General features: G+C 37.5%; 1 protein-coding gene across 8 annotated transcripts in view; it reads left to right on the top strand.

Annotated features, from left to right (window-relative positions):
- The window catches only part of LOC106504370, a 51156-nt gene that overhangs the window by 20797 nt on the left and 18081 nt on the right, over positions 1-12278 (top strand). For 3 of the 8 annotated variants that reach the window (XM_021098470.1, XM_021098478.1, XM_021098476.1), the window contains 5 exons: positions 2027-2047; positions 3155-3175; positions 8322-8339; positions 11220-11237; positions 11863-11889. In XM_021098470.1, the coding sequence (XP_020954129.1) occupies positions 2027-2047; positions 3155-3175; positions 8322-8339; positions 11220-11237; positions 11863-11889 (105 nt within the window). Of the gene's footprint in view, positions 1-1048; positions 2048-3154; positions 3176-8321; positions 8340-11219; positions 11238-11862; positions 11890-12278 lie in introns of all 8 variants that reach the window. The other 5 variants (XM_021098472.1, XM_021098477.1, XM_021098473.1 and 2 more) reach the window with 4 other exon arrangements.

The raw sequence follows: 12278 nt of genomic DNA, 5'->3' as shown, positions 1-12278 counted from the left end.
GAAGAGATGAGTCTTTGTTCTTCTCAGTTCTTTTAATGTACCTCTCTCGTGAATGAGTTTTTGTTCATTGTCTATTTATTCTCTAAAAGGACATGGCCTAAGGCAAGACCAATGATTGACGTAACTTTTATGGCTGAAGGGAGGCTGTATTACCTCTTTGTATGGTATCATTTTGACATTATTCTTTTTGGAACACAGGCATGTATGGAAGTAACACGTTTCCCTCCACTTGGTGAAAAGGACTTTAGGTCTCATGGTTCCAATACTCAGAAACGTGCCTCAGTTAGGACCCCACAGAAAACTATGGCAGTGTTTGAAAACTTTACCTTCCTCCATTCCTGACATCTTACTTCTTTGGGGGTGAATTTTTCATTTCTTCCTCTGACTTTATCAGCAAATGTTAGGCAAAAGGGCAAATTATGTGGTCATTTTTTCTGTGTAATTTCACAGTTTCATCTGTTTTGTATCTTAGTCTTCGGTGCTCGATCACCATCTTCTTCAAGGTCAACGTACATACATTCTTGTTTTACATCTGTTTTGTGTAATTATATTTTCAATCACATTTTGGTTTACAGATTGAATGGAATTTAGGAACACATTTTGTCAACGCATGAAATAGACTTCATAGGACTATGGCAGCAGATACAGTTTGTGACAGAGGGGTACTTTTCTGTACTTTTCCATTACATTTTAGATGCTTTTCCCATATATGTGAGCAACTTGGTCTTTTATGGTGAAAGAGCAGGAAGGCCCAATGCAAGATCAATGATTGTCATTGCTTATATCAGAGGAAGGTCTGCTCTATGTTCTGTCATTGTTTCCTTTTCTATCTTAACTCCTTTTGCACAAAAGTATGGGAGTATAAAACAACATTGCCTTTCATGGGCTACCTGGCATTTGCAACCTTTGATTCCAATTCTTAGGAATGTGGTTCAAGTTTAAGGAAAAAGTGAACAATGGAAGGGTTTCAAATTATTGGTCTCTTCTCTTCTGGATATTGTGCCTTCATTTGTATTTTAAATGGCTATTTCTTCTTTTTATTTTTCAGCTAAGTGTGAACAGAATAATGGCAAGTCCCTTTAATACTTTACACCTTGTATTTTGTCACATTTCTTCTGTTTCTATATCATTTGTCTTTGATGCTCCGTGATCATCTTTCTCAACTCCAACCTACACATATAACGTCACATCATAATTTTTTCATTTCTTCATTGTTATTTTAGCTAAAATTTATCATATTCATATGTTATTCAATGCCCTATTTTCCTTTGATTTATTCTAGCCTTGCTACTCATATAGAAATTTCCTTTTTCTCAAATATATTCTAATGATAACTAACTTGTAAAATTCTGCTATTTTTAAGTTCTTTGTCCAAGATGGTTGCACTCATTTGACTGAGAAGCCCATAAACTGCCAATTAATAGTTCACTTCTTTTCTTTTCATCTGACTTTGTGAAAGTAAGCGTCATTGAGGTAAAGTTAATTAAACTTCCATAAAATACGAATACACATTAATTAACCAAGAAAATGATGTGAATAGAGGCACCCATCAACCTGACCTGAACTGACTTGAATGTCCTATAAAAGCAGTAGTTCAGGATTCTGTAATTCAGTGTCTGGTGAGTTAATATACCAACGCTACCACTCTAGGAACAAAGAATGTATTTAGGAGAAGTCAGATGAGATATAACCATAAAAAACTGAGGAGTAAAAGACTACATACTTTCAAAAGAAATCATGAACAAATTTATCAGGTCCATAACCAGAAATAGTATTTCTCGTTTTCTCATTAAGAACATGTATTTGTTTTCCCCTCTTCATTTATCGCACACTATTCAGTTCTAAAAAGGGAGCTTTCAGACATGGAATGTGTGCACGTATTTGTTTATGTGTGTAAGTGTGTGTGTGTTTGTATCTGTCTGCATCTTGATAATTTAATTTTATGGGCAGATTTTACAATAAATCTGAATTTCATTTATGTTTCTTTCCAATGAAATTTACCTTGGCTTTTCATTTTATTTTACAGATGAACATCAGAAAAAGGATGGTAAAGTCTCTTTTATATCCCTTTACTCCCCAAACACTGTAAAATGTCAGCTTTCCTGATGTCGTAAATATATCCCAGCTTTTAGTGAGCAGGTCATCATTGGCTCGCCTCTTCCAGATCTCTACTATTCTAGTGAGATATTTTGCTTACGGACTTCTTCCATGTTCTTCCCTTTTCTGCTCTTTCAAAGCTTACATATTCCAATATAATAAAATATAATTCATTTTGGACATATATCAAATTAATGTATTTGGCAGGATTGAAATGACTACTGTTAGAAGCAGATCTGTGGAGAGATGAGCATCTTTACTCTGTCCTTCTTTACGTCCTTTCATGTACCTCCCTTGTGAATGAGTTTCTGCTCGTTGTCTGTGTATTCTCAAAAAGGACAATGGCCTAAGGCAAGACCAGTGATTGATGTGACTTTCATGGCTAAAGACAGGCTATAATACCTCTTTGCATGACATCATTTTCAAAGTCATTCTTTTAGAACACAGACATGCAGAAACACAACACTTTTCCCTCTAATTGGTGAAATGGTCTTTGAATCGCACGGTTCCAGTACTCAGAAATGTGTGTTGATTGGGACCCCATAGAAAACTATGGCAGTGTTTGAAAATTTTACCTTACTTCTTTCCTGACATATTACTTCTTTGGGGGGTAATTCCCAGGTATAATAATAGTTCCTGTATTTTTCTTGGAATTGTTTCTTCCAACAATAGTAATCACCTTTCTTTCTTTCTTTTTTCTTTTTTGGATTTTGCACGACACATTAGTCATCTTGGAAGCCTAAATTTTCTTTAATGCTTGTAGATGAATTTTATCTCCCAGGCAATTTTCAATTGTCAAGTACCTCTCTTGTGAGTTAGTTTGTGTTTGTTTTCCGCTTTGCCTGGTTCATTTTCATTCTTTGGCAACCAGGCATCCACGAAAGTAGAACAATATTATCCTCTGATTGCTGAGATGTCCCTTGAATCTCATGGTTCTGATGCTCAGAAATATTCGTCAGTTAGGACTCCTCAAAATAACCTATGGAAGGGTTTGAAAACTGTGTCCTCCTAACACCCTGATATGTTATTTACATGGACCTCTTTTTTTATTTTTCAGATGTTCCTGAAAAAATATTTGGTAAGTCTTTCTTACACCCTTTGCCCCATAACCTTTTAAACAACTGCTAACATTCCCTGCCTTTCTTTCTCTATGCCATCCATTAGCTCATCCTTCCTTTCTTCCATATTTAAGATTTTTGAATATGAAGAAAAAAATAAAAGTTCCCATCTGAGCCGAAATGAATCTGACTCAGAACCATGAGGTTGCAGGTTTGATCCCTGGCCTTTCTCAGTGGGTTAAGGATCCAGGGTTGCCGTGAGCTGTGCTGTAGGTCACAGACGTGGCTGGGATCTGGCGGTTGCTGTGGCTCTGGCACAGGCTGGCAGCAACAGCTCCTATTTGACCCCCTAGCCTGGGGACCTTCATATGCCACAGGCGCAGCCCTAAAAAGGACAAGAGACAAGAAAGAAAGAAAGAAAGAAAGAAAGAAAGAAAGAAAGAAAGAAAGAAAGAAAGAAAGAAAGAAAGAAGGAAGGAAGGAAGGAAGGAAGGAAGGAAGGAAGGAAGAAAGAAAGAAAGAGAGAGAGAGAGGGAGAGAGGGAGGGATGGAGGGAGGGAGGGAAGGAAGGAAGGAGGGAAGGAAGGAGGGAAGCAAGGTAGGAAGGAAGGAAGGAAGGAAGGAAGGAAGAAAGGAAGAAAGAAAGAAAGAAAGAAGGGAGGGAGGGAGGGAGGGAGGGAAGGAGGGAAGGAGGGAAGGAAGGAGGGAAGGAGGGAGGGAAGGAGGGAAGCAAGGAAGGAAGGAAGGAAGAAAGAAAGAAAGGAGGGAGGGAGGGAGGGAAGGAAGGAAGGAGGGAAGGAAGGAGGGAAGGAGGGAAGCAAGGAAGGAAGGAAGGAAGGAAGAAAGAAAGAAAGAAAGAAAGAAAGAAAGAAAGAAAGAAAGAAAGAAAGAAAGAAAGAAAGAAAGAAAGAAAGAAAGAAAGAAAGAAAGAAAGAAAGGAGGGAGGGAGGGAGGGAGAGAAGGAAGGAAGGAAGAAAGATTTTGAATACGGACTACTCCCATATTAATTTCTTCCCTCTCTTTTGCCTGATTCCATCCCTTCCTAATACTTGTTTTCCTTTACATGCCTTTTCTTGTCTTTAAACATAGGTGTAAAAACGAACAACAAAAAACACCTTTTATGTCTCCAGAGAATTGCCCTGCTTTAATTATGACTTTTGGAGGGATAGCAGTGTTAGGCTGATCACTACCTCCCTTCAATTCTCTATATACTTTCTTGCAAATCACCAGAGATGTAGAATGTCTGTGACATTTCAAATTCAAGGGACAGTAATTATGCAACTGACACTGACCCACAACCTTTTTGGGTGGAAAGCTCCAAATCTGCTAAATAAATGTCTTCCACCTTCTGCTCTTTCAAAGACTAAAATTTCAGATGTCATTCCCCGGTCAAGTGTGAGCTCTAAGTCAAACCTCTCACATTCACATTGATCATACGACCCAATAGTGCTAGTTATCAATGTATTTTGTTTTGTTTTGTTTTGTTTTTTCTTTTTACCTACTATGGTGTGGCCTTTTCTTTTTTTGATTTCAAAATCATTAGTTCTGCAAACTGCAGACTTTCTCCGCAGTATGTTCACCTGCTAACAGAGGGTTGTCTGATAACATATCTCTCATTAAGAAAATGTTATGTTAGTGAAATGAGAAGTGATTTTCCTTGGAAATTTAAAAGATTTGTTCAGAAAGCACTGATTCAAAACCAAAAGTTTTACCTCATCTATCCTCTTGATATTTTCATTGACACTTTTGTCTCAGGGGAAAGGGAGTTTAGCAATATATTGCTTTGAAGTTTGCAAGAGGCTAAAGTGGCTACTGCTATAGTAACCCATATGCAGAGCAGGGCCCCTTTACTGTAGGTTTCCCCATTATTTTATATTATCATTTAAGTAATTATTAAATACTACACTATTTTAAAATATATCTCTTGTATATCATGTATGTTCATGTAAGTTTTCTCTTCTGAAAAAGTTATAGACCCAAAGAAAGACCAATGATTGTTAAGTCTTTTCTTCCAGAGGTAGTGTTATACTAAATTTTGCATGGTGTCATTTTCAGTCTCTTACTCCCTTTTGCACCCAGGCATATATGGAAGTATAATAATATCACCCTCTAATTGGTGAGATGGACTTTGAATCTCATGATTCCAGTTCTCAGAAATGTGTGTCAGTTTGAACCCAGGAGAGAAAACCATGTCAGGGTTTGAGAATTTCGTCCTCCTCCCTTCCTGACATGTTACCCACATTTTTGAGTGAATTGTTTCTTAGTTATTTTGCCTTATTGGTAAATGTGAGGCAAAAAAAGGCACATCCTGGGCCAGCACAAGCCCAGTGATTGATATTCACTAACCCAGAGGAACTCCCATTCTACCTCCTCTTGGGGGGCTGTTTCCAGTCTCAGACTCTTAAAACTACACTCATTCTCCTCAGTGAGATGGACTTTGATGCTTATGTTTTAAATTCTCATAACAGTCAGTCAGTTTGAACTCAAGAGAAAGCAAAGGAAGTGTTTTGACCTCCTCCCGTCCTAACATGGTCCTCTTATTACCTGGAATGAATTGGAGTTTTCTTCCTTCCATTGAGTGATTGGTGTGAAGAGGAAAATGATATGTCTCATAAGGTATTTCACTGTGAACCCAGCACGGTTATTCAGTTTCCACCATTTGTACTTCTTTTTCTTTTTTTTTCTTTTTTTCTCCACCCCATGGTATATGGAGTTCCTGGTGCAGAGATCAGCTCCAAGCTGCAGTTGCAACCTACACCACAGTGGTGGCAAGGCCAGATCCTTAACCCCCTGTGCCTGGCCCAGGAATGAACCTCATATCTCAGCACTCTAGAGATGCCACTGATCCCACTGTGCCGCAGTGGAAACTCCTCACTATTAGCACTTCTGTGATTTCTCTTTTTGGTCCATCTAGGCAGACTTAGTTTTTGTGTCCATTAAATGTGAGTAATAATACATTTCCAACCTTCTGAGGTGTGAGTTTTCTTCAATGTGGGCTGACTTGTTTGATTTACAAACACTCTCCCAGGCTTTTAGGACTGTAATACCTTCTTGTCATATGATTTCAATAAGACCTGCTCCACTTAGGCTTGGCTTAAGATAGAAATTTGCATTGTAGGATTTTAGGCATTCATCATTTAACAAAATGTGAATAGATTCATCCAGGAAACAAACCCTGCATTTTCTCTACAACACTGTTTCAAGATGTTAATTGCTGTAATGGCTTAAGAAATTTTGGGTTTTAAAAAAATAATGAAGTTGACCTCGACCAATAAGTAACAGCCAAGGAACTTATTAGAACTAATAAATGGAATAATTATGGCACTACCATTGCCAAAATAGGAAAGAATATTTTTTTAAAGTAACCTTGGAGCTATTATTTTAAGACTTTTCCCCAATAAGGGAATATTTTTATATTTTACTCCTATAATCTTTTGGGAGTACAATCTTTTTTTTTTTTTTTTTTTGGTTTTTACCTTTTATTTTTTTTCTACTGTACAGCATGGTGACACGTTACACATACATGTATACATTCTTTTTTCTCACATCATCATGCTCCATCATAAGTGACTAGACAGAGTTCCCAGTGCTACACAGCAGGATCTCATTGCTAATCCATTCCGAAGGCAATGTCTGTATCTATTAACTCCAAGCTCCCCATCCATCCCACTCCCTCCCCCTCCCACTTGGCAACCTCAAGTCTATTCTGCAAGTCCATGATTTTCTTTTCTGTGGAAACGTTCATTCGTGCCGTATATTAGATTCCAGATACAAGTGATATAATACGGTTTTTGTCTTTCTCTTTCTGACATATTTCACTCAGTATGAAAGTCTTTAGTTCCATCCATGTTGCTGCAAATGGCATTATTTCGTTCTTTTTTATGGCTGAGTAGTATTCCATTGTGTATATATACACACCACATCTTCCTAATCCAATCATCTGTCAATGGACATTTGGGTTGTTTCCACGTCTTGGCTATTGTGAATAGAGCTGCAATGAACATGCAGGTGCATGTGTCTTTTTGAAGAAAAGTTTTGCCCGGATATATGCCCAAGAGTGGGGTTGCTGGGTCATATGGTAGTCCTATGTATAGTTTTCTAAGGTACCTCCATACTGTTCTCCATAGTGGTTGTATCAGCTCACATTCCCACCAAGAGTACAGGAGGGTTCCCTATTCTCCACACCCCCTCCAGCACTTGTAATTTGTGGACTTTCTTTTTTTTTTTACCATTTATTGGGCCACTCCTGTGGTATATGGAGGTTCCCAGGCTAGGGGTCGAATTGGAGCTGTAGCCGCCGGCCTACGCCAGAGCCACAGCAACGCAGGATCCGAGCCGCGTCTGCAACCTACACCTCAGCTCAGGGCAACGCCGGATCATTAACCCACTGAGCAAGGGCAGGGACCGAACCCACAACCTCATGGTTCCTAGGATTTGTTAACCACTGCGCCACGACGGGAACTCTCTGTGAACTTTTTAATGATGGCCATTCTGACTGGTGTGAGGTGTTATCTCATGGTAGTTTTGATTTGCATTTCTCTAATAATCAGGGATGTTGAGCATTTTTTCATATGCTTGTTGGCCATCTGTACATCTTCCTTGGAGAAATGTCTGGTCAGGTCTTTGGCCCATTTTTCCACTGGGTTGTTGGCTTTTTTGGCTGTTGAGTTGTATAAGTTGCTCATATATTTTAGAGATGAAGTCCTTATCAGTTGCATCATTTGAAACTATTTTCTCCCATTCTGTAAGTTGTCTTTTTGTTTCCTTTGCTGTGCAAAAGCCTGTCGGTTTGATTAGGTCCCATTGGTTATTTTTGCTTTAATTTCTGTTGCTTTGGGACATTGACGTGAGAAAACATTTGTAAGACTGATGTCAGAGAATGTTTTGCCTATGTTCTCTTCGAGGAGTTTGATGGTATCTTGTCTTATATTTTTTTTTAACAAAATGAGCTCTTATCCACTGTGTGTGCGTGTGTGTGTGTTTGTGTGTGTGTGTGTGTGTGTGTGTGTGTGTGTGTGTCTATGTCTGTGTGTCTCTGTGTGTCTGTGTGTGTTCTGGCATTCAGATAGTTATAAATTTAGACATGAATTTTGCAATAAATTTTGTACTGGTGTTCCATTTCCATATTGACCTTAAACTTCCCATTTTATTTTTATTTCTTTTTAGAAATTCAAGAAAGAAATGGTATGTACTCTAAAAATCATTATTCACCAACCTCTTTAACATAACAGACTTCTTGATGTCTTAACATTCCCAGATTCTTAATTTCTGTGCTTTTGCTGGTATTTCCCTTCCCTTGAATGTGTACCTTTATGTCTACAAATTTAATTATAAACTTCCTGATGGAAAGTTCTTGCCATCTCATCTCCCCATCTAAAGTCCATTTCAATTCTTCCTTTTCCCATTCTAGATCATTCTTTCCCATAAAAATTACCATTTTTTTTTTCTGCTTTCCAGATACAAGTTATAGGCACACATAGAGATAGACATTATGTTAAAAGGCAGAGGGTTCCATTCTGTTTCTCTTCCAGGACACATGCCCAGTTAGGACTTCCATCATATGCCCATTTCTAGGGCCCACATTTATGCCAATGAGATGTCCCCAAACCCACAGAAATCAGATAGCATGTCCAGTGGGCTGAGTGAAGTTGGCCAATTCATTGACCCTTCAAAGCTGTGTGTATTCTGTTATTTTTCCTTGCTTGGCCATGAACTTATTTGCTCCTTTGACTTTTATGAGTAAATGTGAAAAGAAAACAAGCAAATCCCGTTAATGTGTATTCCTGTGTCCCTAGCCATGGTTCCATCTGATACAGTATTTTGGTCATTAATGAAAATCTCCATCTTTTTCTTTTTTCTCTTTTTTATTTATTTATTATAAATTTATTTATTTACATATTATTAATGTTAATATTACCACAGCTCTCCTTAATGCCGGATTCTTATCCCAGAGAGCAAGGCCAGGGATCAAACCTATATCCTGATGAACACTAGATGGGTTCCTTTCCACTGTGCCTCAATAGGAACACTCATCACCATCTCTTTCAAAAACTGTATCCTAACATTCTTACATGACTCCTTTCTCAGCTCTTTGTCTTTTCAAGGTATACTGCACGTTCCTTTGTTATTCACTTTCCCGCATTGGTATTTCTGTGATTTGTGCTGCTGCTGCAACATCTGCAGGCATTTTCTTCCTATACAGTAATGCTAGTCATCACATCCCTCTGAAGCACTGTCATTTTCAGTGTGGATGGTGTGTAATGTGTCTGTCCAAGAAAAGTTCCTGTCCTGCTATTTAAACACGCGTTAGTGGCATCGAATGTTTTATTTCCCTCTTTTTCATGAGATTTAATTTGGACATCTTCATTTAGGCTTGGGTTGAAATACAAAAACAAGATCAAGTATTCCTCAGTTGATATAAATGTGAACAGAGACATCCAGTACATAACCAAGAGTAACCTCTAGACATGGTTTCTAATCTTCTGATTCAGTGTTTGTGTCCAGTTTACTGACCATGGCTTCCCCAAACCCCGATCATGTGTACCAGCAGCCAAAGAGCTTATTGGATCGTACAAACTGAAAATGACAACCAAACTAATGACAAGTCAGTTGAGAAATTTTTAAAAGTAAACTCTAGGACTAAGAGTCTAAATATCTCTACAAATACAATAAATTTCTCAGTTAATGCTCCTCTCCATTTCTGGATAAGAAATGAACAGGAGTAAGGTTTGAACAATGTGGATGTGTGAGCATGTGTGTGTGTGTGTTCGTATATCTGCATGTTTTATAATTGTGTTCCTATTTAGGGTTTGTATCTGACCATTAGCAAATTTATTATAAATGCAAAACATTCAATAAAATTGAACTATCTTTTCCTTTGTTTCTTTTGATATTAACAAGTGTTAACATGGATATTTTCATTTTATTTCTCCTATTTTGGGGGGAAAATTGGTAAATTTTTCTGACAGCCTTTGGCCCACAACCTTTTAAAGGAATGCTAACATTTCCTGTCTTTCTATGTGAATGCCACCCATTGGCTCACCCTTCCCCTCTCCCCTCCCCAGTGTTTTGGCTATGGTCTACACCATATTAATTTTCCCCATCCCTTCTTCCAAATTCCATCCCTTTCTGGCTCTTCTTTGTCAGTGCATACATTTTCCTCTCTGTAAACAGTAGGGTTTGCTTCATTTTTTTAATGTCCCCAGTAATGTGCCCTGATTTTATTAGGATTTTTGTACAGAGGAGGGGTACTAAAGTGAGTATTAGAAGTTTGCCTTTTGCATTTGTCATTCAATATCCTGCATTAGTTCTTCCATGATTTCTCTTCTTGATTCAATACAGGCAGGCATTACTTTTGTGTCTAAAGCTTACTAATGATATATTTCAAAGTTTTGCCATTTTCAAGCTTCTGAAGTGTGACATTTATATGTGCTCAGTTGTTTGTTTTAAAACCAATTCCACTATCATGTAGTAATTAAATCCTTTTTCCATGTGGTTTTGTTAAGACATGAGTCACTTAGGTTTTTTGCTAAACATAAGAAGTCACATTACAGGGGTCTATATATTCATCAGCTGACGAAAGTGTGAATTGAATTATCCAGGAAATGAACCCTGCGTTTTCTGTAACACAGTGCTTCATGATGTTATTTCATTGTTCATGTCTTCTTAGTACATTTAATGTTTTACAATAATGAAGTTGACTCCACCTAGTTAGTAACTGCCGAAGAACTTATTGGAGCTAATAAAAATAATATTCACCCTAAATGTCTAAAAAGGTAAGGAACATATTTTAAAGTTAAACTTCAGAGCTATTATTGTAGTCATTTTTTCTCAATTAAGACAATACATTTATCTTTTTATCCTATTTCCCTTTGGGAGAATAGTCCCCTAACAAAATGAGCTCTCAACCATATTGAGTCGTGTGTGTGTGTGTGTGTGTGTGTGTGTGTGTGTGTGTGTGTTGAGTTAGTTATTAATTTAAAAGATGAATTTTGTGAAAACGTTTTTCTTGATGTTTCATTTCTATGACATTGACCTTAAACTTTCCATTTTATTTCTCTAAAGTACCTCAGGAAAGAAATGGTAAGTATTCTAAAATCTCGTTACTCAAACCTCATTCATATGACTGATTTCTCGCGGGCTTAACATTCTAAATCGCTTAATCTGTATGCTTTTCTTTGTCTTGTCTTTCTCCTGGGTGTCTGTGTTTATTCCAAGTAACGTTATTTTTAAACGATAATTTTTATTTCAAGAGAATACATTTTAAGTATATTTGGATTTAATGTTTGTTTGAAGCTGTATATAAGTCACAGGGTATTGCACAATGGTGGCTTTAGTCAATCTATGCTTTCTCTCTCTTTTGAAGTACCTCTTTTTGTGTATGAGTGTGTCTTTTCCTTTTATTCTGGAAAAGGTTTGAGACCCAGTACACACCAGTGATTGGCACATTCCATATCCTTTAAACCAGAGGGCGTGCCAATTCTACTGCCTTGCATTCTGCGATGTGCAGCTTAGCCTCCTTGCCATTAGGAAGGACACGAAAGTGAAATCTCATTTCCTTTGAAGTGAGGTGGTCTTTGAACTTGGCAGTTTTCATTCTCAGAAGACAGTTCTCAGAAACAACTTTGGAAGGGTTTGAAAGATTTGACCTTCTCCTTTCTGACACTGTGCCCTCCCTTTCAATGAACTGTTCCTTTCTTTCTTTTAGTTACTAATAAACATGAAGAAGAAAAGGGTGAGTCCCATGATTGCATTTCCTTGTATACCTAAACATGGTTTCATCTGTTACTTGTGCCTTTCCCTTCACTTCCAAAGATTATAGTTCTCAACTCCAACATCTGCATATTTTACATGCTCTTCTGTCAAATCTGAATCTTATCTTTACAACGGTAGGTTTCCACTTTTATTCGCTATTGAATTATCCCAAAATATTGCTCTTTGACTAGTCTTATATTTGCAATATATGCAGACATTCCTTCTCAGTCAAGGTGCTTTACTGGTGCTTCATTTATCACATAATATTGGACTGTAACCTGGACTGTTTGAATGTTATATGTCACAGAAACACTGAAATCTTTTATATATTCTCTTTTTTTTAATCTTTTCATCTTTTCTAGCATAGCA

This window comes from Sus scrofa, chromosome 7 (genome assembly GCF_000003025.6).
Source record: "Sus scrofa isolate TJ Tabasco breed Duroc chromosome 7, Sscrofa11.1, whole genome shotgun sequence".
Classification (NCBI taxonomy): Eukaryota; Metazoa; Chordata; class Mammalia; order Artiodactyla; family Suidae; genus Sus; species Sus scrofa.
The sequence above is the reverse complement of the archived record's forward strand: the minus strand, read 5'-3'. Positions and strand labels throughout refer to the sequence as shown.